The sequence below is a fragment of the Tripterygium wilfordii genome, chromosome 13 (genome assembly GCF_013401445.1).
Source record: "Tripterygium wilfordii isolate XIE 37 chromosome 13, ASM1340144v1, whole genome shotgun sequence".
In the NCBI taxonomy this organism is placed as follows: domain Eukaryota; kingdom Viridiplantae; phylum Streptophyta; class Magnoliopsida; order Celastrales; family Celastraceae; genus Tripterygium; species Tripterygium wilfordii.
Genome location: NC_052244.1, coordinates 3,029,837 through 3,057,262, shown reverse-complemented (window position 1 = coordinate 3,057,262; position 27,426 = coordinate 3,029,837). Strand labels below are relative to the sequence as shown.

The following is a 27,426-nucleotide window of genomic DNA, read 5'->3' as shown; positions in this document are numbered from 1 at the left end:
GCCAATGCTTGAATGAAATCCCACTTGGAGTGGGTTTTGTAATTTGAAAAACGGTGTGCTCGGGATCATTGGGGCCATTCCCGGCTTGGCCAATGCTTGAATGAAATCCCACTTGGAGTGGGTTTTGTAAATTGAAAAAACGATGTGCTCGGGATCATTGGGGCCATTCCCGGCTTGGCCAATGCTTGAATGAAATCCCACTTGGAGTGGGTTTTGTAATTTGAAAAAACGTGTGCTCGGGATCATTGGGGCCATTCCCGGCTTGGCCAAAAAAGTGCTTGGGATCACTGTAGCCATTCCCAGCTTGGCTGATGGTGCTCGGGATCATTGGGGCCATTCCCGGCTTGGCCAAATTTTTTTTTTTTTTTTTTTTTTTTTTTTTTTGAGAAAAGCTGCTCGGGAGCTTTTGTAATCTCACCTTGACAGAAAGATGTTTCGAGCAGATGATATGCTTTGATTTGAGGAGAATGACTACGTCCAAGCTGTATCTTTTGCATAAACCTGCCATAATACAAAAAGGACAAACCATATGCAACAATGATGCATGTAATGACCGATTTTGTTCAAATATGAATGTTTCATTAATGAGTGAATGTATGCTCTCTTAAGGCTGTGCCGTCCTCAGTCACGCGTACAGTTGCGAATTGCTAGAACAAATCTGCTTCTTTGTAGGGTTTGACCTTCTGATTATGGATTTTCGATGCATCTTCTCTATACTGATTAGCAAAAGCCTTCGCTCATTCCCAAACCCAACTCTTCAGCTATCTCTTTTCTTCTCTGCATGTGTGCCCACTTTTGAGCTCAAGGCTGCCAATTCATCTGGATTTATTTTCATTTCGTTGTGCGCGTCACATGATTATGATCTTCCCTTTCCTGCTAATGCTTACCTCGGCTTCAAGTCTTTTATTCAAATCCTTTCCAGCTTAGGATGCCAAAATCCAATCAAATTCCTAGCAAGAGTAATGTCCTAATGCATATTCCACATTTCCTGTCAAAACTTTATCAGTGATAAATTCAATAGTATAGCCATGCATGTCAATTAATGAATGCAGGTGATAAACTTTTTGGAACATGGATTGAGAATGGAGTTGGGGTATGGAAAACAGATGCCACAAGTGACAAAACTACAGAAATGAATTTCTTCACCATTTTTATTGAAAGGACGAGTGCCGATTGACAAAGGTATGTACAAGAATGTAGAGAAGTCAAAGGAAGAAGGGACAAACCCAACTTCTCCAAGATGAAATATGTAATAATTCAAAGATTCCACCAAAACTGCCCCAGTTTTGGTGTGCACCCAATTAACAATGATCAAATCTGACTCGTCTGAGACTGTCTCTGAGTCCTCCATTTCTGCTAACAAACTTCTCATTCTGTTTAACGAACAAACAAATGATAGTATAAAGAGCATCCTGAGAACTGCCCCAGTTTTGGATGTTTGCCCAAATAACTGTCCTCCAATCTGGCAACTATGAGGTCGATTCTGTACTCTGCCCGAATGTCAATGCAAGACAAGTTAACAACCAACAGACTCATGTCTCAACCTCCTTTCTTCAAACAATCTGCAACCGAAATTTGCAGCCATAATTAAAGTACCCGTGAGGGTTTTCACTTCAATAAAATTTCTTATTGTCCCTAATTTTGCCTAGAGCGCCCTTTCAGGTTTTCACTCTAACGGGATTTTTTTTTTGCCTAGAGCACCCTTTTCGGGTTTTCACTCTAGCGGGTTTTTTTTTTTTTTTTTTTTTTTTTTTTTAAGCATAATACTGCCTGAGAACATCGACATTTACTGGGTGAGGCAAATCATCTCCATCCATCCTTGTCAAAATTACTGCTCCACCAGAGAATGCTTTCTTCACCACATATGGTCCCTCGTAGGTAGGAGTCCATTTTCCACGGTGATCTTTTTGAGGTGGCTGAATCATCTTTAGCACTAAATCCCCTTCTCTGAAACAACGAGGACGCACCTTCTTGCGATGTGCTCTTATCATTCGTCTTTGATAAAGTTGTCCTCTACAAAGTGCCCCTAATCTTCTCTCCTCAATAAAATTTAGATGTTCATAACGGGCTCGGACCCACTCCGTCTCCTCCAAGTTGGCCTCCATCACTACTCTTAGCGAAGGGATTTCTACTTCAATGGGAAGGACCGCCTCTGTCCCATATACTAAAGCAAAAGGACTTTCACCAGTGGATGTACGCACCGAAGTTCGGTACCCATATAAAGCGAAAGGAAGCTTTTCATGCCAATCTTTGTAATTCTCTGTCATCTTCTGGATGATTTTCTTGATATTTTTGTTAGCCGCCTCAACAGCCCCGTTCATCTTGGGACGATAAGGAGATGAATTATGATGCTTGATCTTGAACTGCTCGCATAAATCATTTACTATCTTGCTGTTGAAATTCGTGCCATTGTCAGTAATGATCCTTTCGGGAACCCCATAGCGACATACAATATCTTTTCTCAAGAACCGGGCGATAACGTTACTTGTCACTTTAGCATAAGAATTTGCTTCCACCCACTTTGTAAAATAATCAATTGCAACCAGGATAAAGCGATGTCCATTGGAGGCTTTGGGCTCGATAGGACCAATAACATCAATACCCCACATCGAAAAAGGCCAAGGCGCTGCTAATACTCGTAGAGGGTTTACTGGCACATGAGTTTTATCAGCATAAATTTGGCACTTATGGCATCTGATCGCATAGTTAATACAATCTCTTTCCATGGTAAGCCAATAGTAGCCTGCTCGCAATATCTTCCTTGCCATTGAATACCCACCTGCATGAGTACCACATATTCCTTCATGAATATCTTCCATAATCTGTTTGGCTCCATCAGTATCCACGCATCGAAGAAGTACAAATCCCGAGCTTCTCTTATACAACACGTCTTTATCCAAGAAAAAGGAGCTTGAGAGCCTTCGGATGGTGCGTTTGTCATTATCTGAGGCCTCTGGAGGGTATTCTCCTTTCTCCAAATACTGCTTCACATCATAATACCAGGGTTTGCCATCAGGTTCTGCTACTATATTCAAACAGTGCGCCTGAATTTTACGCTTCTCAATCCTGATAACCTCTACTTCTCCTCGAGGGTCCAAATCAAACATAGCTGCCAGAGTGGCCAAAGCATCTGCCATCTGGTTTTCTTCTCTTGGAATATGATCAAATTCTACACAATCGAAAAACTTCATCAATTCCTTGATATGCTGATAATACGGGACTAACTTGGCATCCCTGGTTTCCCATTCGTCACACAATTGCCTGATCACCAATTGAGAGTCACCATAAACCTGAAGCTTTTTAATCCCAACATCAACAGCAGCTTGAATTCCCATGGCACAGGCCTCATACTCGGACACATTATTGGTACAGTTGAAATAAAGCTTAGCAGTAAACGGGGTAACTTTTCCTTCTGGAGAAATAAGCACAGCCCCAATCCCATTACCAACGATATTAGAAGCGCCATCAAACAACATAACCCATCTGTCAATATCTTTCCGACTCTCCATCTCTAAGGACAAGATTTCTCCATCTGGGAACCCTGGATTCATAGGCTGAGAGTCATCAATCGCCTGCTCTGCTAAGTAATCTACTATTGCACTTCCCTTCACTGCCTTCTGAGCAACATACAAAATATCGTATTCTGACAACAGCATCTGCCATTTTGCAATCCTCCCCGAAAGAGATGGTTTTTCAAAAATATACTTGATCGGATCCATCCTCGAGATCAACCAAGTAGTGTGATAAAGCATATATTGCCTGAGCCTATGCGCAGCCCATGCCAATGAACAACAAGTTTTCTCCAACATGGAGTAGTTTGCCTCACAACTGGTGAATTTCTTGCTCAAGTAGTAGATCGCATGCTCTATCCTCCCTGATGAATCGTGCTGCCCTAACATACACCCCATCGAATTGTCCGATATAGTCAGGTAGAGAATAAGTGGTTTCCCAACAACCGGAGGCATCAAGACCTGTGGATTTTGTAAATACTGTTTAATTCTCTCAAAGGCACTTTGACATTCATCATTCCATTCTGATGGGTTATTCTTCCGAAGTAACTTAAAAATTGGCTCACACGTAGTTGTCAACTGTGAAATGAATCTTGCAATGTAATTGAGTCTGCCCAAGAAACCTCTGACTTCTTTCTCGGTGCGAGGGGTCGGCATCTCTATAATCGCCTTCACTTTATCCGGGTCTACTTCAATACCTCTTCTACTGACAATAAAACCCAACAACTTCCCTGAGGTTGCCCCAAATGTGCATTTCGAGGGATTCAACTTCAATTGGTGCCTTCTCAACCTCTTGAACAACTTCTCCAGGTTAATCACGTGATCTTCATCCTCCTTTGACTTAGCAATCATGTCATCCACATACACCTCAATCTCTTTATGCATCATATCATGAAACAGAGTAACCATTGCTCGCTGATAAGTAGCTCCCGCATTTTTGAGACCAAATGGCATGACTTTGTAACAAAAGGTACCCCATAAAGTGATGAAAGTAGTTTTCTCCTGATCTTCCGGTGCCATCTTGATCTGGTTATATCCTGAGAATCCATCCATGAAGGAGAACGCAAAATGTTTAGCAGTGTTGTCTACTAGTATATCAATTTGGGGTAAAGGAAAGTCATCTTTCGGGCTCGCCCGATTAAGATCCCTGTAATCCACGCACATCCGAACCTTACCGTCTTTCTTTGGGACTGGTACGATATTCGCAACCCACTCGGGGTATTTTGCCACAGCGAAGAATCCTGCATCAAACTGCTTTTTCACTTCATCTCTAATCTTCAAAAGCATCTCCGGCTTCAATCTTCTCAACTTTTGCTTCACTGGCAGACAATTTGGTTTTAATGGCAATTTATGGACCACTATGTTTGTATCAAGTCCTGGCATATCCTGATATGGCCATGCAAAAACACCCTGATATTCATGTAGCAAACCTATCAATTTGTCTCTATCTTCTCCTTCCAAAGCTGCACCAATCCTAACCTCCTTTTTCTGATCTTCAGTTCCCAAGTTAACAACCTCAGTAATTTCTTGGTGTGGCTGAATTATCTTTTCTTCTTGATTAACTTGTCGCAACATTTCTGGCGATATCTCAAATTCATCTTCAGTGTCGGAATCAGATTCAACATTGTTAATGGGTGCCCCAAAATCTGGTTCATTCGGTTCATCTTTTTTATTATCATCAATTTCAGTCCTGTTAAAATGGAATGTGTGAGATTTGGATTTTTTAGAAGTGATGTGTGAAATGAAATGAATAGATGTGAGAATTATGAGCAACGATTTTTGTGTATGATAAGCATATCAGAATCATCAGAAACATGAGAACATGCAAAGGCCTTACTATGCGAATTCATCAAAAGATAAAGTAAAGACATGCTCATTACAAAAACCCAATCAGTGGCCATGAGCTGGGTCACAGATCATAGTGCACATGGATATTACTCTTGAAGGCTGTTGATAGAGACTGGCAATTCAAAACTGGTCCAGTTGTTGAGCTTAAAACCTGAAGGACATGGCAAGGCTTAACAGCAAAGTTTTGATCATTCCCCATAATAGCAACATAGAATTCCTCAAACTGCTCACATAACTCCCCAAAATTTCTGACTGTTGGATTGCTATGTTTTCACTTCCGTATCATATCCATGACTGCTACCAACATGTGCTCCAGCCTGTGCTGTCCATCTTCTAGTGTTTGTAGCCCCATCTCTAGCCGGGCTATCGCTGCACGCATGCGATCTGATTGTGGAGATGCTGCAATTACTGATGAGGAATCACCAGGTGGTGATGCTGAGGGACCCTCTTGGGTCTGCTTCTTTCCAGCAGAAGTTGTTTTCAAATGGTTGATGCTCTGAAGCCATGTCCTTCTTTCTAGCATGGTGACCTGATATCCCAAAGATGCTTGAGGCCGAGGAGGTCGAATGCTTTTGAACAAAAGCAACCTTGTGATAAGCCGTGGGAAAAATAACTTCCCCGCCTTTGTTGGCTTCGTCTCGACAAAATCCTTGGCTTTGAAGATAATGGCCAGATAGATCTTCCCAATATCAAACCACTGCCCTTTATACATAGAGTATAAGACTGACAAGAATGTTCCTCGTCGTTCTTGCTCATGGCTAATAGGGCACAGATTTTTCCTGACAGCATCATCCAGCAACCACATCTTTGAAGGCAAGTAAGCACGACGTGTAGCGTTGCTGTGCCTATTCTTTTTTCCTCCACACATATCATCAACAATTTTCTGCTTTGACGCACAGATCGGTTGTCGAGATCCAGTGGGCTTATCATCTACTGGTGGATATCCCAAGCAGCAACACAGATCTGCTGTCGTGAATTGAACTTTTATACCACCTAGAATGACCTGATAAACCAGTTGATTCCTAGTCCGCTCACTTCGTGGTAGCTCGATGAGAGTGTGATAGAAGGAGCGAACGATCTGAGGATACACCAGTAAGTCATTTTCTGGATCTGGGTCTACTAGAAACAGCAAGGAATGCTCCCTCAAGTAGCGCATCGCCCATTTGTTGAGTGCTTCTCGCTGTACCGTTTCGTCGATTCTACATTCAGGAATAATTTCAGCTTTGTTGAACAACGCAAGCCTGGACTGTAATCTTGAGGCGATGGTGCGCGAGCGTCTCGGCATAGCTCTTGATCTTTGTGAGAGAACACACTTTTGTCAGGAATGATTGAGATGAAGATGGAGATGGAGATGGTGATGAAGATAGCTCAGAGAGAAAACACACTTTTGCAATTGAGATGGAGATGAAGACGGAAATGGCTCTGCATATATGAAGACATTTGCGGTGCCTGTCACATCAGTACTTACTTTACTGTCACCATCCACTGTTATTTTCCCGCTTGAGGACAACTCTTTTCTTCCTTCTTTTTTTCAACTAGATGATAATAAAAAACAAAACTATCACACTCAACTATTCATTTCCCGCTTGAGGACAAACTTTTTTTTTTCTTTTTTTTTTTCTTCAAATAGATAATAATAAAAACAAAACTGTCACACTCAACTATTCATTTCCCGACAAACTTTTTCTTTCTTTCTTTTTTTTTTTTTTCAAATAGATAATAATAAAAACAAAACTGTCACACTCAACTATTCATTTCCCGACAAACTTTTTCTTTCTTTTTTTTTTTTTTCTCTTTTTTTTTTTTCAACTCAAATAAAAATAAAATAGAATAATAAAAAAAAACTTTCGCACTCCCCGAGAAATTATGAATATTTGCACAATGAGACAGGGTACATAACGGACGGTCAAGACCTAATCCAAGTGGGATCTTTTAAACCGTCTGATAGGAGATTCCAACAGTGGTAGAGAACACGGCTCTAATGGTGATGATGGTAGTGACGGAGAATCTGACCGCTATGGGGGCGGAGAGCTGAGAGTAGAAGATGACGGTGATGATGAACATAGATCACAAGTCTCTGGAAGCTCTCTCTTGTTGTTGATGCATCCCTCTTGGTTTCCGTCTTTGGCCATGTAATCTTTCAAGCGCTTCATATCTGACAACTTCACTGGCTTTACAATAGATTCCTCTGCTCCTCCTCCCAAGCATCTGTCAATTCGAGCCACTACGGTCTCAGATGACATGATTACTCTCAAATGACATGATTAACACCGGAATCTCTCTCAAGGCAAACGATCCCTTGATTTTCTTCAACAACTCATATCTTGTCATTCCAGGCATACAGTAGTTGGTGATGATCAGATCCACCTTCAAACTATCAAACCCAATAGAACAATTATTCTCCTCGTTTAAACCCAGAAACTGAAGTACTCTTATTCCACTATCCACCGCAGTCACTTTACAGGAAGTAATCTTGAGCAAACTATTCTATCAACAAGGCTGTCATCGATAGCCAAAACATGAATCTCTTCAGAATCAGACAAAGAATGATCCATTCCAACCCCATCAACAAGAAAATTAAGAGTCAATTTCCTCAAAAACTGCACCAGTATTTTTTGCTGTTCATTTTTCATTGTTTGAGCTATGCACAACTGTAATCTTGTGTAATAAGGATGGCAATGACATGAGTGAAATGGTTTCTTTTTTTTCTTTTTTTCTTTTTTTTTTTTTGTTTTTTTTTTTTTTGTTTTTTTTTTTTGTTTTTTTTTTTCATGCATGACTATGAACTTATTAGTTTGTCAAAATGCAAAAAATGTGTGTAGTGAATGCATGGTAGTATTAAAAGAACGAGCGTAAGATGTGTATAAACATGTATGAGTGATTAACAATCATGCAAGTATATATGGACATGTATGGATGATTAACAGATGTACAAGTACATATGGACAAGTATGGATAATTAGCAGATGTACAAGTATATATGGGCATATATGAGTATTCAAGTATATATGGACATGTATGGGCCATTATGCTTGTGCATGATCATAACCTAGGCTAACATATATGACAAATGTATATGGTTCAATGAATGTATATACACAGGTATGTATCAAGTACATATAAACATGTAAATGAGGAATAAAGGTACATGGTATTTAAATGTACAGGAAATAAATAGAGTTAAGGATAGGAGAATCCCCCATTGTTCCTAACAAAATCAGGTTCCTACCAATTTCTGAAGGTCTCGAACCGGATCTAGGGTTATGTAATGTGCATATGGGTGGCATATCTAACTATAACGCGGCTACGCGAGAGGCCACTGGATCAGGTTAGTTCACACCCCATATCTGGAAGTGGAACCCATCCCCCAATATCTTGAAGGGACGTCAATCCAGGAGGATGTTTTTCCTTGCTTACGTGAGGACAAAATCCATCAAAAGCAAAGATCAACCCTCACTAATCACTAGTAGGACCCGGTTTTTATGGGTCATTTGTGTGCATGTGAATAGTGATGTGTGTGCGGGGGAATCATACCATATCCTCAACAAACACTCAAATTTCATGAAACCAAAAACCTGTCATTTTATCTACAATCATGAACAAACACATTAGATTCTTCAAAAATGTTGAAACAAAAATGTACAACAAAATAAAAAAAATCAACCAAATAGGAAAACCACAAGACAACAAGGTCCGACCCCTTTGGTACAACAACCAGACATTCCCCAGTGAAGTCGCCAGCTGAAGCAACCGGCTTGAAAAACAATGAAGTCGCCACCAATTGATTTTTAGGGATGCAATTGGACATCCATTCTAGTCTGCGAGAAAAATGGGCAAGGGGGTCTATTGAGCATGGGGAAGGTGTTAGGCACCCCACAACTCCCGAAATTGGTTACCTTTAAATGTTTTCCTATTTGGCTCTAATTTGTTTTTGAAAATCCCATTTTGATGGGTCTTATTGGAATGTAAATGAAAAATCCACTTGGAGTGGTTTGGAGAACAAGGTGCACGGGATCATTGGGGCCATTCCCGGCTTGGCCAAGGATTGGAGAAAACACCACTTGGAGTGGGTTTGGGGGTTTTGAAAAAAGGGGTTGCACGGGATCATTGGGGCCATTCCCGGCTTGGCCAAAGGTTGGATAAGGTACCACTTGGAGTGGGTTTGGATATTTGGGGAAAAAGGATTTTTTTGGGGACTTGGTTGATGTACCAAAAGGGCCCACAATCAAGGAATAATGTTCAATTCAAGTCTTACTCACAATTATGTTCTTCATGAGAAAAGAAAGAATCCATTTATGGCTCATTGAATGGGTCAAATATCTTTAAACCCACCGTTGAGTCCGTAAATAAATTCTCCTAATCCCTAAAAACACATTTGCTTTCCGGATCCACGAAATCCAAATGTTTTCAATGAATGCCAATGGAACCCCAATATCTTGAAGGCTCTTTGGTATTTAATCAAAACATAAGGATTCCATAATTTAATCTTGATGTGTTTTATTAATGTGAGACGGCTTGGATTAATCCAATGACTAACGCGTTGCATTTATTTTCATGACATTCAAATAATCCTAGCATACGTCTAAGCATCATGGCATGGTGTGAAAAATCAAAATCCTAAGCATGCATTCTAATGCAATCGTCATTCACAAAATCATCTCCTAATGTCTATATGCTTCTAGCACCCTAAACATTTATGTATGCATTTCCACTATTTTCCACTATACTATTACAAAGATTTACATTTTACAAGGATACGTGACAAAAACGAAATTTATACAAATGTACAAAAACCCAATATTGCCCTTGAGACCCATTGCTCAAATCCGGCCCAAATCCTCTAAGTTGCCCTTCGGCCCATGCGGTCACAAGCCCGATCCAAGCCCAACAAACACAAACATAAACACAAGAATGGGTCAAATGGGATCCAACGTCATAAAAACTCAAATCAAATTAAGTCAATATACATTATAGATATGCATACATAAACACATATATACAAATATACAAACTAGAATATATACATATACGAACACATATACAATCTATATATATACACACACGCCGTATGCACGCATGCGCACACTCACCATATAATACACATATACATGATCACAATATATATATACACAACACTGTATACATATATATATACATATATATATACACACGAACACACATGCTATATATATATATATATATATACACACCACACATATACATATACACGCACACTATACATAACATATATATATACACATCCCATATATATATACACGCACACTATACATAACATATATATATACACATCCCATATATATATACACGCGCACACACAGCCTATAATATATACACATCATATATATTTACATATATAATGTATGGACACAAACAAACTCATATATATATATATATATATATATATATATATATATATATATATATATATATATATATATATATATATATATATATATATATATATATATATATATATACAGGAATTCTCCTATGTGGACCCAAAAGTGTGGACCAAGTTTGTGGACCAAAATCCAATGGTTGTAATCAATCACAACATAAGTGGGGGCCACACATTTATTATGGGACTCACCACATCTATGGTTGAAAAACAAGTCCACAAACTTGGTCCACACTTTTGGTCCACATAGGAGAATTTCTGTATATATATATATATATATATATCCACCATATAAACATGTACATGACAGACTCATATCCATATGCAAACACATATACACTAGTGGCATATAATAGATATACAAATTGAGCATAAGCAAATGTTTGTACAGACTGGATCTTTATGCAATTCCTATATGCGCCTATAACCCACATACAGACATCAACCTTAATAATATGTTTAAACCGGACATCAACAACAAAGAACAAATAAACATCCTTCAAATCCAAAACGTATTATAGATCCTACACATTGGAATAGAACCAGGAAGAACATATCCGAAAGCTTTACAAAACCACAACCATGAAATCGAACCAATGATATTGAAACAGGATCCGGTATGACACGATTCACACTGGTATGGGTCAAAGAAATAAATCCGGCTTAAGCATGGGGGTAGGGAGCAACATATGGGTTTAGCAAATAGATATCCAAAAATTTGCAGAGATTGAAACACACACACAAACAAAAATCATAACTAAAGTTAAAAGTGTGTGTGAATCATCACCTTTTTCTTCTTCTTGCTGATTCTCTTGCCGTTCTGCCCAACACGCCTCTCCTCTCCTTCTACTTTTTTTTCTTTCCTTTGGCCTCCCGGTTTTCTTTTCTCTCTCCTCCCCTTCTTCCCCCTTTTCCCCTTCTTCTCTTCCGATCTCCTTCCCCTTTTCTCTCCTCCTCCTCCTTTTCTTCTTTTTTTCTTTTTTATTTACCCAATTTCCCCCTACTTTTTCTCTCTTTCTCCCCTACCTTTTCTCTCCTTTCTTCTCTCCCGATCTCCTTCCCCTTTTCTCTCCTCCTCCTCCTTTTCTTCTTTTTTTCTTTTTTATTTACCCAATTTCCCCCTACTTTTTCTCTCTTTCTCCCCTACCTTTTCTTTCCTTTCTTCTCCTTTTTCTTTTCCACTTTCGGCCACTTTTTCTTTTTTTATTTTTTTTGTTATTTTTTTGTTATTTTTTAATATATTTTATATATTTTTTATTTTTTTTATTTTTGTATTTTTTTTTTGGCCGGACGAAAACCGGTTACTACAAATAGAAGGAACCGCCAAAAGGCAATCTACCTGTCCTTGTGAACAGGCCAGTCCTAACTGGACTTCTCCAATTCTCGGAGACCCCATATTATACCAGCATCTATTTTGGTTCTGTCCTCGTACCTGCTTCTCAAGTCTGTTCAATATAGACTAAATTTGATATTGAATCTAGTTTGTTAGGCAGCTTGAAAACAGTTAACCGACTTTTGCACCCTACCTGATGGCTGATCCCTTGGACCCCTTTCTGTTTGCACCCACCTGATGGTGGTTGTGATTCGTTGAGCGGAAGACCGTGACTATGGCTTGATCTGAACTTCCGGATGAATAAAAAATGATAGAAGCACAGAATACAAAAATCAGTACCCATGATCCTCACAAACACCATATGAAAGAACTGAGCCAATATGAGCCATGAAACAATACAACATGGGGTTACTCTACCAATAAATTTTTAAAAAAACTGCACCATAAAAATAACTAAAGGGCTCAAAACATTGTTATTAATGCATACTTACTCTATGCAGTAACAATTATTCTCAAGTTATCAGCTGGGTATTTATTAAATGCGACCAGAATAGCAATAAAGACTCCTCTCCTGTTTGCCTCATCGTACCTCATTCCAGGAAAAAAATTAGTTCAATCATCTGTGCTCCCTCAAGCTTGAGAAAGATAGCATTTAAGAAATGACCATCCCAGGTGGAACTACAAGACAGCATTAAAGACAATAATCTTCTAACTTTGGCCTCGAGAAATTGAAATTTTGAATTAAATCCGCCTTAAACTTATATTTAGTAAAACTCTTGTCAATTAAAGCAAAAACGTGAAGACTTTTGTAGACAAGATGGAATGCATCAGATGGAATAATTCTTGGAGCTTGCACTGCTTCCCCAATCACTAGGCCATGTTTTACAGTGTCATGAATTCTTTATTCTCAAAACCATAATTCAAGTACTCACTTATTTTGTGCTTCCCAAGAAGTCAGAACTATTGTTCTATTCTTAGAAGTTTCAACATAGCTACTAATGCTTCCTTAACTTTGGGTAAATCAAAATACAATCTCTCGTATGGCTTAGTGGACTTAGTAAAATATTTCACTTTTCGCGTCCATGGGCTCCTCTTGTCACAATATAACCAACAAATTGGTTTCAACGGCAAAATATTTAACTTCTAATACATTGCTGCTTTCAATGCATGCATTCTGACAATCACTTATATGGTTTAGTGGATTTGTTAAATATTTTGCCCTTTTGCTACGATAGGCTCCCTCTTGTCACAATATAATTTGACAATCTCTTATGGTTTAGAGGACTAGTTAAATATTTTGCCCCTTTGATACGATAGGCTCCCTCTTGTGACAATATAACCAATACACTGGTTTCAATGGCAAAATATTTAACTTCCAATGCATTGCCGCTTTCAATGCATGAATTTGACAATCTCTTATATGGTTAAGAGGACTCATTAAATATTTTGCCCTCTTGATTCTATAGGCTCCCCTCTTGTCACGATATAACCAATAAATTTGTTTCAAGGGCAAAATATTTAACTTCCTATGCATTGACGCTTTCAATGCATGTGTTCCGACAATCTCTTAAAACGTTTGGCGGACTCGTTAACCAATAAATTGGTTTCAATGGCAAAATATTTAACTTCCAATGCATTGCCGCTTTCAATGCATGAATTTGACAATCTCTTATATGGTTTAGAGGACTCATTAAATATTTTGCCCTTTTGATTCTATAGGCTCCCCTCTTGTCACGATATAACCAATAAATTGGTTTCAAGGGCAAAATATTTAACTTCCTATGCATTGCCGCTTTCAATGCATGCGTTTCGACAATCTCTTAAATGGTTTAGTGGACTCGTTAACCAATAAATTGGTTTCAAGGGCAAAATATTTAACTTCCAATGCATTGCCGCTTTCAATGCATGCATTTCAACAATCTCTTAAATGGTTTAGTGGACTCGTTAAATATTTTCGCATTAATAGGCACCTCTTGTCACAATATAACCAATAAATTGGTTTCAACAACAAAATATTTAAATTCCAATGCATTGCCACTTTCAATACGTGCATTCTGAAAATCTCTTATATGGTTTAATGGGCTCTTTAAATATTTTGTCATTTTGCTTTTATAGGCTCCTCTTGTCACAATATAACCAACAAAATGGTTTCAAAGGCAACAAACTAACTTCCAATGCATTGTTGCTTTCAATGCATGCATATCTAACATTCTCTTATAGGTTTAATGGACTAGATAAATATTTTGCCCTTCGCTTTTATAGGCTCCTCTTGTCACAATATAACTAATAAATTGGTTTCAACAGCAAAATATTTAACTTCCAATACATTACTGCTTTTAATGTATTCTGACAATCACTTATATGGTTTAGTGGACTAGTTAAATATTTTGCCCTTTTGCTACTATAGGCTCCCCCTTGTCACAATATAACCAATAAATTGGTTTCAATGACAAAATATTTAACTTTCAATGCATTGCCGCTTTCAATGCATGAATTTGACAATCTCCTATATGGTTTAGAGGACTAGTTAAATATTTTGCCCTTTCAATTCTATAGGCTCCCCTTGTCACGATATAACCAATAAATTGGTTTCAAGGGCAAAATATTTAACTTCCTATGCATTGCCGCTTTCAATGCATGCGTTCCGACAATCTCTTAAATGGTTTAGTGGACTCGTTAACCAATAAATTGGTTTCAAGAGCAAAATATTTAACTTCCAATGCATTGCCGCTTTCAATGCATGCATTCCGACAATCTTTTAAATGGTTTAGTGGACTTGTTAAATATTTTGCCCTTTTGCTTTTGTAGGCTCCTCTTGTCACAATATAACCAATAAATTGGTTTCAAGGGCAAAACCTGTTTAATGAAACTTCCAATGCATTGCTTGAATTTCAGATGCCAAAACCATATCCTGATTAAACAATATGTTAAGATTGATTGGAGATAAGTGGATCCAAACTGAAACAATTTCACTCTAATTTTTTATCAAGGGTAGCTCCAACTTCCATTTTCAGTTTGCCTACGATCAGACTCCAATTATAAATTAATCATGGATTCACTTAACCTTCCACGAAATAGGGATGAAATAGACTGTAAAACTGTGTGTACATCAACATCACCATACCTTAACATTATGCGTGCAAGCACATTACCAGTTTACAAACATGTCAAAGAACGCATAAAAGAAAATTAAAATAGGATTAGTGCATCATACCAACACGATTTTGTAAAATGGCCACAAAACCAACGCGCATGTAAATTGGTAATTTCTTACTAGCTGTTGCAAGAAGTGTGGCGGTAAATGTTTCCTGAAAAGGACAAGAAAGACAGATTTAGTATATTAAACTTCATAAGAGCATATGAGTAGTAAATGTAGATACTAGTAGACTAGTAGTACAACAAAGGATTTCACGATCTAAGTTCCCTCACCAGTTACCAAACAAAATGTAAAGAAAATAAAACCAAAGTGCATCCACCAAAGGAATAGATTGAGACTAAACATTCTTAGCAAATAGAAGTTAAGATATCTAGCGAGCCAAGCCTTTACATGACAAAGCTATCAACTAAATTTTTAGTGCCAAATCCAATAATAGAGTCAGTAAAAACTGTCCAAGAAATTTGAATTTTATTTGCGAGTCAACAACCTGAAACTTCGAGTTAAAAAATGAAACAAACTATAAACTTTTCAGATCCTAAGCCACAACGAAAACAGCTACATGTTTCCAAGACTAGCCGGCAGATAACATAAATACTTTGATTGTCACCATACAACCCTGATTATGTAGAGCAACAAACATTTAGAAATCACTTCATAAGTAGTAGTTGGAAGATCCTGAACTCGTGTTTTGAAGATACCAAAACAATAAGACAATATCATTCCGAATACTCCGAGAAGAACATAGAGAGGACGTGAAGCACTTCTAATTTAGGGCATTTTGCACCACAGCTAATTGTCTCACTATTGTAGCTGTCCACACCAAGAGGAAAAGGCAATGTAGGAGTAAAATATTAAGAGGGAAAAACACTGGAGTTGAGGAAACATTCAGGATATTTAAGTGTAGAAGGTAATATAATGTAAAAATACACACAATGATGAAAAACTCAAGCCACCGTCATTGACAACTCTGATTATAACTGACAACCGTTGCAAACTCTGGCCAAAGACAGCTCATTAAGAATAAATTAGACAAGTCTCACTGATTTACTTGACTGACTTAAGGAAACATTCAGGATATTTAACCCCCACCCATCATATCGTGAAAAAAAAAAATCCAACTAGTAGCACCGTACAGCAATATCCATTAGATGATTATATAATATTTCAATTTTGAATTCTTAAAAATGATAAATACTCTACAATCAGAAACAGCCAATGACACGGCTAGAAAACGACATCCAAAGACCGTAAAATATGCAAGGAGTATTACCAACAATCATGATGAGGCGATCAAGAAACCGAACGGCATGGAAAACCGTAAAAAAGGGGGCAAAGCTACACGACAAGGAGTAACAGAGTACCAGACATGACAAGCAATCGCGATCCCGATTACCGAGTGCATAGAAAACCCTAACAACCGCAAACTACACAGCAAGGAGTAAGAGCGTACGAGTCATGCCTGTAAACCCTAAAGATCGAAACGCGGACTAAGACAGTAGCAGACGTGAGAATACAATCAAGAAACTAATTACCAACGGCATCGTAAACCCTAAAAACCACAACTACACGAAAAGGAGTAAGAGAGTACCAGAAATCATAAGGAGTACTAATAGAGTACCAGACATGAGAAGGGGATCGAAAACCAATTACCGACACCATCGTAAACCCTACAAACTACAACACGGAGTAAGAGAGTACCAGTCATGAGAAGGCGATCAAGAAACCGATTACGAACGGCGTTGTGAACCCTGACGACGACCGCAAACTACGCGACGATCATTGAGAAAGCACAAAAGGCGATCAAGAAACCGACTACCAAAGACATAGTAAACCTAGCGAAAAGAGAAGCGATATCGGCTCTTTCACAAAGCGATGGCTGCGACGGCTTATGCCGCGAGTCCGTTTCTGGAATTAGGATTTCATGCTCAAGGTTTTAGTGAGGTTTCCTTTGTCTGAGATATGTCGTTACGGGTCTAAAATAGTCCAATAGTCCCCTTTATCAATGGCAAATAAGGAAAAGTATTAACTTTTTCCTAAATAGTTTCCTTCATTTCAAATTTTGAACCACCAAGATTTCCTTTGTCTGAACGACTAAGGGCAAATTAGGAAAAGTAACCTACAAAGGTCGGTTACAGTAGTCCAAAAGTTTATTTCCTTGGAACAACCAAGGGCAAATAAGGAAAGTTCTTAACTTTTTGTCCTAAATAAAAAAACAAAGCATAAAACACAGGAAAACAAATCTGAATTTTCTTTTTGCAAGTAAAACAAATCTGAAATTGTTAAAAGGCACATCAGAAACGCTTAGCCGACCTGATAATCAGGAACTTAACGAACGTTGCTCACATCCTATCAAAAACAGTTCAATCAACACATTGGAACCACCCGATCACAAACTAAATCACATCGATTGTAATTAATGGACTCACCTGAAATTTATCGGGAATGTACTTGTAATCGCGCAACCGAACAGAGAGCGTTCCCTGCAAAAATCTAGTATCATTCTTGCGTGCGGGAGTAGTAAAATCAGAACGAACGGTTGGCATATATAACACCTCACCGGAGAAGAGAAAGCGACTTCCATTTGGTTTGAAGGAAGAAGAAGAGCAAAATAGAACCGCTAAAAATCAGAAGAATGCGCGTTATATATATAGTTATATACGCAGACTAATTAATTAATTATAATGTCACTGATTTTCATTTTTATATTATGCTTATATTGTATGCTATAAATCAAAAGCAATGGGCTGACTCTTTGGCAAAATGGGCTACTGCGGGCCTCGGGTCCGATAGCGTTCCCAAGGTTTTCCTCCCTCAATTGCAAGTTTATTTAGATAGTGGGCTTGAACCCGCTGGACATGCCTTTGGGCTTAAGCCCCATTGGTTTGTTCTTCATCTTTGAGGTTTAAAAAACATGTACGCTTGTATATATCCAAAGGTAAACTTTAGTCACACCCTTAAATTTATTAAAAACACTCCAACTTAAATTGATCATCTCTCATAAAAATCAGTTGACCGGGTGTCTTTAGTAAAAGTATAGGTATGACCAAAGTTTACCATATCCAAACTTGCAATGGCCAATGACACTATTGGCCTAGTGGTTGTAGCGGTAGGGGCCAAAATCAGTATCAATACCATCTCCAGTAAATAGAGACCCACGGCTTAGTAGAGTCCAACAGTCATACGGTTTGGACATTCGACATTACTGACCCATGGCCTAAGCAGCCACTATACTAGCTCATGGCCCCCTCGAGAGCCCAATAGACCTAAGATCCAGGCACTGGCCGACTCAATAGGCCCATGGCCTTGGAATTTCGACAAGCCCACCCTTCAACATGCTCGTCCAACGCATTAAGCCCAGATGTGTGATGTCCGTGACCAAGTCACCTGCATCCATTGCCTATAAATACCAAGGTCCCCCACTTTGGAGGAATCATGGGTTTGGAGGTATTAATCACTCTCCCTTTTCCTTTAGAATTTTGTTTCTCTCACTAAAACATTCAATCACGTTATTAACTTGATCGTTAAAACTCCCCCACCAACACCACACCAATGTCACACTGTAACTCGATGATTCTCTCATAGTCACAATTAATCATGAAGGTCAAATCATATGACTAGACTAATCCTATTGAAACCAGTCTAAAAAGACTATTAAATTAACTTGTAAGTAACATTGTCGGTTTCCCAATCCTAATTGGATTGTGATACCTAATTCTAATCCTTTACAATTATTACTTATTTATAAAAACAGTAGAACCCAAACAGGACGATGTGAAATACAACTTTATATTATTTTTGATGTAAAAATAAAAAATGAGAGAAATACGATTTACAAATTTACATAATGTCGAAATACAATTTTCAATATACGAATATCAATAGATTAAAAAAATTATAATAATTACTTTAACAATTATATTTAAATAGAAAAATCATCATCTTAATTTTAAGAACACTTAATAATCAAAATATTTAATATTTCCCTGTGTATCGTCCCCAATTGGGAAAATTCATATAGGTCCATTCCCGAAAGAAAGCCACTTGAGAGAAGTGGAAGTAGAATTAGTGTTTCGATCACTAATGACAAGCCAAATTAATTGCTTAGAAAAAAGTATTGAAATTAATTATTAGAAAAGAAAAAAAAAACAAAAGTTGAGTAAAGTATAGATGGGTAGTTAAATAACATAAAATAATTGGGTTTCTTTTACTTTGGAAGCTGCCAAAAGTTGTTGGCGACGTGTACGGATATTGCCCGTTAGAACCTAAGACATTGTAGAAATATATTTTATTCAGCGAATCTAGGCTTCAAGATTTCTTGATTTCCTTTTCTTTTTTTTTTTGTCTCAAAGCAACCAACCATAGGCTTTATTATTATTTAAATGCACTCAATTAAAAATCTTCGACATGAACTATTGTGACGTTGCCTTATGCTAGTGAATTACTAGACATCCCGCATTAATTCATTTGGTGGATCTAATTTATTCAGTGTTGCAATTTGATCAAATTGCAGCGACAAATAAAGGTAGATTAAACTTTAGTGTAAATAGCGTGGACTCCACCCAGAATCACTTTGCAACAAAACTTTTGTAGTCACGTTCTGAGTTTTGATTACATAAGAATTATTATGGGCGAGTTGAGTTTTTACATGTTTAAGCTCAGTTTTGCACATTAGGGTTCAACTTTAACGTAGCTAGATTTGTGTCTTGTTATTTTTTTTTAATAAAGAAGAAAGTGATGGAGGATATTCGAGCTCGAGATTTTTATGAAATATCATACATATGAATGTCATCTGAATTAATTGTACTTCCTTTTGTATGCAACACGAGTCGCAATTGGCCGGCCCGGCGACAGGTTGGCCTTGTTTTAGAAATAATTCCTAATTAAAATATCCAAAATTTATTTGACATTGTAAAACCGGTCGGCGCCAATAAAAATAAGGTTGGTTTTGGTGATCCAAATTCCAAAATGGCCGATGGCTAAGGCCTACTTATTCTCTCACACGTCCCATCGCCATTTTTAGACTATCCTTGTCTCTCTTCCTCCTCTCCCTCTCGCTCTTTCTCTCTCTCTAAGCATCCCTTTGTACTTTGTGTCGTCGCCAAGAACCACCACCACCGGCAACATAAGCACACACTCGCTCTGGAAAATGACTTTCTAAGAGCTCTCACTTTTTACCAGTCATAGCCTAGTGGTACACTGATTGGTCGAATACAATTACGCAATGCTGGATCTCAATCTCAGTATGGTTTCAAGTACTGATCGGTCCAGCTCCACTTCAATCGATAAGAAGTTTCCGGAGCTTTTCAGCAACCAATTGGAAAGTTCTGGAAGCTTCAATTCCTCTCCAGTTGTCAACGCCGGCGACGAGGACGCCTCCTCCAACGCTGACGCGCTTGCCTACTCTTTCAGCATCTTGAACAACAACGGCGGAAGTGTTGCAGTTGTTGATCATGGTGACGATGACGACGACAGCGGTGACCGAACGATCCAGCTTTTCCCTGTGGATGGTGGCGCCTGCTGGGGACAGAGCATCGGGGAGGATATTCGCGGGAGAGAATGGTTGGATCTGAGAAGTAGGGCGGCGGAGTACGGAGGTCTTGCTGAGCAGAGGAGCGTTCCACCGGCTCAGCAACAGCGCCTGCAGCAGGTGAAGAAGAGCCGGCGTGGGCCTAGGTCACGGAGTTCTCAGTATCGTGGCGTTACGTTTTATAGAAGGACTGGTCGATGGGAATCTCATATTTGGTTAGCGTTATATTATCAGTCACTGTTGAGTATGCGAGATAGAGAGTAGTAATTTGCATTTTAGTCTCATATAATTATGTTGTATTTGGACTAATTTGCTGATCTTTCTTAATTTCGTTCTATCCAGGGATTGTGGCAAACAAGTGTACTTGGGTAAGGGGACTTTCTGATTAAAATATTTGTTTAATTTCTGATCGCAATTTACTACAATGTTTAACGGTGGCTAAAGTGGGGTTTGCTTTGTGGTTTTGGTTCACTGGTATCTTAATTTTACAGGTGGATTTGACACCGCTCATGCTGCAGCTAGGTAACAATGTTTCTGTTGTATAAATATCATAGCAAGCATCTTTGATTACTCGATTAGCTGTGGTCTGCTGTCATGTGGAGATGTACTGTGTTTTTTATAAATTTTCTTTTTCAGATTTTGTTGGTGTTTGTATTTTGTGTGTTAAATTTGTTGTATGATATGGCAGGGCATATGATCGAGCTGCGATCAAGTTTCGTGGAGTTGATGCTGATATCAATTTCACTGTCAGTGATTATGCTGAAGACATCAAGAAGGTAGAAATGGATTATAGGCGTTACTGGTGGATTTTGGTCTGATTTGTTTGCACTGTCATGTAATGAATATTTTTCAATCGTTCTACAGATGAGTAACTTTACGAAGGAGGAATTTGTCCATATCCTGCGTCGCCAAAGCACAGGTTTCTCTCGAGGAAGTTCAAAATATAGGGGAGTGACCCTTCACAAATGTGGGCGATGGGAGGCTCGTATGGGACAGCTTCTGGGCAAGAAGTGAGGAATACTTCCTTATTTGATGTTTTAAGCCGATTTTTTTTCTTATTTCTTGATTCAGCTGCTATCAGAAATAGCTTTCTCGCTATTCCCTGATTTCAAGTTGTGAAATCAACGAAGGAGTTACATTAGGTTCATGATAACAGTTTGAATTTGGTTTTTATGGAGAAGTATGCGTTGCTTGCCTTTGCAGGTATATATACCTTGGGCTATTCGATAGCGAGATAGAAGCTGCAAGGTCCTAATAAACATATATCTTTTCACCCTTCGTGTACTTGTCTTGATTTGGCTTCTCGAGCTTTACTTGCATTTTATGTATTACTCTCTGGCTATCAGGGCTTATGACAAGGCTGCTATAAAATGCAATGGTAGGGAAGCAGTCACTAACTTTGAGCCTGGCACATACGATGGGGAGATTATCTCTGAGGCTAATGATGGGGGTACTTCCAATTACAACTGTGTTAAAGAATTTTGAATTTTATTGTTGACCCTTGGTGTATCATATTTAGTGATATCACAATATAACCTTTTGTTACAGTTCACAGTCAAAATCTTGATCTGAACTTGGGAATTGCTCCCCCTCATGTGGAGGATGACGTAAATGGGGACAAAATTATGGGCGGCCCATGTTTCCAGCATGGCTTGGATGGAATCGACAAGGGAGAGAAGGTAACAGTGACATCATTTTTAGATTTCCTCTTATTTCTGTTTATCTCTGTTTTTGTGAATCTTGAAGAACTTGTTTGATTTCAAAGTACTACCTCATTTTGGAATTAGTGTGGCTTTTGTGATTAGTTCACTTTGGAAATCCTTTGTTTGTTGTTCTGTGACAGACTGGATTTTCTGGTTCTGCATCGGTGGGGGTTCTACCTCTCCTCGGCCCTTCTGTGGCATCTGAGCACTCTTCCATGTGGAATGGTGCCAATTTCAGTTTCTATCCCCTCTATAAGGTGATCCTTATTTTGTGTGATAATTGCAATCTACAAAATGCCTTGTTTTTCTTGTTTTCTTCTGAAATATTTAGTTAGTTTGAATAAGAAAGTGTGTTTTTAACACTATCTTGTCTGGTTTGCTTAGTTGGTTAGTGTCTAGGTATAACAGCAGGCACACACTCCTACACTTCTATCATTTAGCTCCTTGCTGGCGGCTTGTAACCTGCCTCTTAATCCTTGTACCAACACATTCATCTTTAACAGATTTCCCTTCTGACCAATTATGAAATGCAAGTAAAGTTGTTGAGGCTATAGCTGCCATTGAAGGGCCTAAGCTTAAATGGGGTATCTGATTCACTAATACGATGTTTTAAAGGTTCATGGGATTCAGTGGACCCAGACAAGCAATTCTTGTGGTTAATATGAATGACTATTAGTTTTAGAAATTGACATACTGGAAGTAGAGAGAAGGAAAGGGTGAGATACATAGTGTGCGTATTTATTTGTGGAGACATCTATTATGCGATAACTTATGTAATTATTTGTTATGTTGTTTGTAGGGAAGAGCAATAGAGAAGAGGATGGAAGTAGATCCTCCACTAAATCGGGCATGGCAAATCCAAACACCGTATAGTGAGGCTATTTCAGTGCCATTCTACTCTACTGCAGCATCATCAGGATTCGCTTTTTCAACAATTCACAATGCACCATCAGCTTCCTCTGCTCAATTTCACTTTCCAAATGCTGCTATGATCCACCATGATTTTTCTCCTTCATTCATCAACCCAAACATACCCAATTTCTATTGCAAGAGCTGAGAGGTAGATTGTATCGACTATCTTTACTGTTCCTTTATTGGAAGGAGGATGCAGGTAGGGAAACCAAAGAATGTACCTAGTGGTAGTCATTAACTACGTTTATATGTTCAATAGCACTCATGTATTAGGCTCTCCGCGTAACCATGTTACACGCATCTCGTTTTCTTAACTGAAAAGGTAACCATGTTACAAGGCCTATACTTTGAAGTTTCACAATTTTTCGATGAGGAACCAGCTTCTATTTCCTCTACTCAGCGAAGATGGTTTATCGGATATTATGATGTTGGTTATTAGGAGTGAACTTTATTCTTCGCATTGCAATTTACTAATATTGTTTTATCATTGGTTAACATGTAAGAAATTGGGGATTCAAAGCTCATGCTTTATGATCTGTTTAGGGTACATTGTTGCAGAATGTTATAACCTCGTTATTGATATATTAGTCTTCCTTTCAGGTTTTGGCAGTAGCACAAAATTTGTTGAACTTGAAATAGCATACAAAATGTTTCTTGAGATACTCCATCCCAGTGAATGAATGCTAACCTTAAAAAAAATGTTGAGAGTATCAGGTTTGCCAATGTTAGCCAGTCTACTAAAGTCAAACTCGTCCGATAAATTAGTTTAGTTGGGTTGAATCTTAACACAAATTACTTGAAAATAGTGACGCTAGCTTAGAATCGGATTCCAATAATCTTTATGCCCTAAAGTGGTTCAAATCACAAGATGTACACGAACAATTAGTACCCAATCATCCAGCAAAACTTGTGCCAAAGCAAGTCACTGAGGGGAAAAAAAAAAATACAAAATCAAACAAAGCATTGAACAAAAAAGACAATTTATGCATATGTAGCTTGATGTGTCTAATGTTTCTAATCTTCTTTACCAATGTAATTGAAAGCCACGTGTTAAAATTGCGAGAGGTAAGCTTCTTCTGGGTCGACCTTTTTTTCTCTTCGTTTAAAGCAATTCCGCATTCCTCGGCTTTGCTTTTGTGTAGTCGTACACCTGCAAAGAAAAGAGAGTTGAGACGAAAAGGAAAAGACCATCTGTCTGTGTCTGTCTGTATCATAAGCAAACATCAAAAGCTATTGCATGTTGTGGCCCTTGTGGGTACACTCTGTACTGTTCATATATGAACAGTATATATATATAAATGAGATGCTGATCATTCTAGGTTTTTAGAAAGACTGGCCCCTACCAATAATACATGTGTGATCATTCTAGGTTTTTACGTGCTTCATGCTTTGCTCCAATGGGAAACCACCTGTTTGATGATATGTCTAAGTGAGTTTTGGTAATTTAGCTGGCTGCTGCTGACCCCCCCCCCCCCCCACCTCCCCCAAGCTAGTTGTTCAAGGTTACTGTTTGTGGCCTTTGTAGGTAGCTATATATGTGTGTGTATAACTGTATATATATAGTTTGCAGTACCATAGGTTCACAACAAAAGCTAAGAAAGTCATCTTACACATTGTGTCTGAAGCAATGCTCTTGTAAAGTATCGTTTAATGTTCTATTGGATAATGAAACTCACTCCATTTTGTCTGGGATTTTTAAGGTGTATCATGGATAGATATTTGTTGTCAGCTCTGGCCTCTTCACTCTTCAGTCATCCATGCATGCTCCTCCTCTGCTCTACTGAGTAGTCACCTAACTAAACAAAAACAATACTGTTTTTTTTCAGTTTTTGGGTCTTAGAGAATTTTGCTGGAATGACACATGTACATAACTTGTAGTATATTGACAAAGAGGTCTGATTAGCTGGTCTATAGAGAGGCTCTATCTCCAATTAATATGATGGAACTGGAACCAGCTCACACATTGACCTATCCTACTGTATGATCATTGTTTTGGGATACCTTTGAATTGCATCAACAAATTAAGTTCCACAGTAACACTATGGGCAAGCAGTCTAGCTTTTGAAAAAATCATCAACGGTCTTTTTTTTTTTTCCTTTCTCAAATCTTGATTAGGATTTGGGTGGATCAATTGATTTGGTTGGTCCAACTATCTCTTTTCAATGTACATCTCTCTGTTATGTTCTGAGAAACACTGCATGAATGAATATGCCTATCTACCAAGCTAGCTAGCTCCTCTAATGTATACACAGTAGTGTCGGTGCAACTGTTTTACCATATGAACGAGCCAAGCATCACACTCATGATCCCCTGTATCGTTTAGGATCTAGCTGGTGTGTCAATGTATATATGTACATGCGTGCATCTTTCAGTAATGAGTCTGATCTGGTTTGAATGATCTAGCTACTTGCATTGTCCATGCAGTCAAATTTCATGCTATTTTTCAATGTACATCTCTCTGTATATAGTTAATTCTTCTACTTTTCTTCGTCAAATAAGGTTTTCAATTCATTAATAGAGACTCTGTAGTCTGTAGCTGAAAGAACAGGACCCTTTTTGTACGCTAGCTTCAACACAAGCACAGATAGGTGGACACATATGGTTCATGTGAAATTATGGACCCCACATGATCCATATGAAATCATGTCCATCTATTTCATCTCAGTATATGGGGTGAATGAGAAAAAAAAATGAACAACTCAGATTTCGGAATAAGCTCTCGGGTTGGTTGGGTTGGACTAGAACCTACCATTTGGGCTTGAAGTCATGGAACATAAGTGTCGCCAAATAACTTGAGCTCAATCTAAATCAAACAATCCAAATGCAAAAGTAGCCTGGTTAATTATACTTTACAGCAATGAAAGATAAGGGTTATTACATTTTAGTTATCCAAATAAATTTTGTTACGATGTTATCATCCAATGTTTCAAAAGAAAACATACGAACTAGACCCGATCATGGGCCTCGCCGGCATTCATCACGGGCTTGGGCAAAACTTTAAGACCGAAATTATTTTTGGACCGGATTTGTGTTTGAGACTCTTAGATTGGGCCCTTTAATTGTTTTGACTGTTTGAGACCCTAAGCTTTCAAACTTATCGTAAGTTGGGCTCCAAATCCGGGCCAATACCTAATACCTTTCCTACTCAACAGCCCGGCGCCAGCACAACTTTGATCAGGCCTTCCGGCATAGTGTGGGACTTCAGACTTCTCGGGACCCAAAGGCCCAAAATATATTTTGATGGGCCTAACATGAGGCCTAGTCTTCATTTCTTAATGGTGAGCTTTAATTACACCCCAGTTTTTACTAATTACATCTCAACTCTAGTCAATTTACCTTTGACCATATGTTTTTCTAAGTATAGGATTAACACACCCCACTCTAAACCTAACTTGCAACTTATCTCTGGTATCCAGTTCTTGATCTCCAGAATCCTCCCGACTCCTTCATTTGTCCTCATCGTTCTCAAAAGGCTCATGTGGATTCTCTCGGAAACAATAAATCGATGACTTCAACTTCTTTATCAGGGACAATGATGATATGCAGATTTTGGAGCTGTATTATGCAGATTTTGGGGTTGCTTTGGTTCAGATTTTGAAGCTATTTGTGCAGAATTTTGGAGTTGTTTTGTGCAAAATTTTGGAGTTAGTTTATGCATATTTTGCATTTTCTAGGATACAACTTTTATAGCTTCTTAGTTAACTTGGCCTACATGTTGTGGAAGTTTTATCTTTTCATTTGAAAATTTATTTTTCGGACTTTCTTGGGAAATGCCCTCGTGTATTGTACATCTTTTTTTATCAAAAAAATGAGATCATTGTTTGCTATGCTTTTTTGTCATTGGGGTGTGTTTAATAAATGTGTCAATTTTTTATTATTTGGGGTGTGATTAGTTATTTTTCAATTTTTATGGTGTGTAGATATATCGGGGTGTGATTGTTAAAAACTGAGGTGTAAATAAAGCTCACCTTTCTTAATTGGTACTACTAGTCTACTACCAAGTTAACTAAGTTTCTTG

At 38.3% G+C, this 27,426-nt stretch overlaps 2 protein-coding genes and 1 pseudogene across 5 annotated transcripts; 1 reads left to right on the top strand and 2 right to left on the bottom strand.

The window, feature by feature from the left end:
• Positions 1-7,151: 7,151 nt before the first annotated feature.
• LOC120012840 lies at positions 7,152-7,912 on the bottom strand (annotated as a pseudogene).
• Positions 7,913-12,085: 4,173 nt separating this feature from the next.
• On the bottom strand, positions 12,086-17,241 carry LOC120012841. 3 transcript variants are annotated; one of them, XM_038864377.1, is made up of 5 exons: positions 16,965-17,238; positions 15,984-16,076; positions 15,324-15,417; positions 12,303-12,479; positions 12,089-12,221 (listed from the first exon to the last, which is right to left on the bottom strand). In XM_038864377.1, the coding sequence occupies exons 2-5, from the start codon at positions 16,007-16,009 to the stop codon at positions 12,216-12,218; spliced, it is 303 nt and encodes a 100-aa protein (XP_038720305.1). In that variant the 5' UTR covers positions 16,010-16,076; positions 16,965-17,238; the 3' UTR covers positions 12,089-12,215. The 3 variants fall into 3 exon arrangements, 2 of the variants coding, with proteins under 2 accessions (XP_038720305.1, XP_038720304.1); XM_038864376.1 differs by having other exon boundaries at positions 12,089-12,479; positions 16,965-17,239; XR_005471280.1 differs by lacking the exon at positions 15,984-16,076 and having other exon boundaries at positions 12,086-12,208; positions 12,303-15,417; positions 16,965-17,241.
• A 2,993-nt stretch (positions 17,242-20,234) lies between these two features.
• Positions 20,235-24,005, top strand: LOC120012088 (APETALA2-like protein 3). 2 transcript variants are annotated; one of them, XM_038863345.1, is made up of 10 exons: positions 20,240-21,008; positions 21,136-21,161; positions 21,285-21,315; positions 21,482-21,569; positions 21,658-21,803; positions 21,997-22,041; positions 22,140-22,243; positions 22,342-22,472; positions 22,637-22,753; positions 23,296-24,005. In XM_038863345.1, the coding sequence occupies exons 1-10, from the start codon at positions 20,488-20,490 to the stop codon at positions 23,551-23,553; spliced, it is 1,467 nt and encodes a 488-aa protein (XP_038719273.1). In that variant the 5' UTR covers positions 20,240-20,487; the 3' UTR covers positions 23,554-24,005. The 2 variants fall into 2 exon arrangements, with proteins under 2 accessions (XP_038719274.1, XP_038719273.1); XM_038863346.1 differs by lacking the exon at positions 22,637-22,753 and having other exon boundaries at positions 20,235-21,008.
• The last annotated feature ends 3,421 nt before the right edge of the window (positions 24,006-27,426 follow it).

Bases quoted from the DNA above. Each gene is read 5' to 3' on its own strand.
- LOC120012841 (XM_038864376.1), bottom strand. From the start codon at position 16,009: ATGTTCTTCTCGGAGTATTCGGAATG. The intron at 15,418-15,983 runs ATATTGTCTTAT...TGTCCTTTTCAG, and splicing joins TTCTCGGAGTATTCGGAATG to GAAACATTTACCGCCACACT. The intron at 12,480-15,323 runs GTATGATGCACT...ATATTGGCTCAG, and splicing joins CATTTTACAAAATCGTGTTG to TTCTTTCATATGGTGTTTGT.
- LOC120012088 (XM_038863345.1), top strand. From the start codon at position 20,488: ATGCTGGATCTCAATCTCAGTATGGTTTCAAGTACTGATCGGTCCAGC. The intron at 22,042-22,139 runs GTCCTAATAAAC...TCTGGCTATCAG, and splicing joins AGCGAGATAGAAGCTGCAAG to GGCTTATGACAAGGCTGCTA. The intron at 22,244-22,341 runs GTACTTCCAATT...CTTTTGTTACAG, and splicing joins CTCTGAGGCTAATGATGGGG to TTCACAGTCAAAATCTTGAT.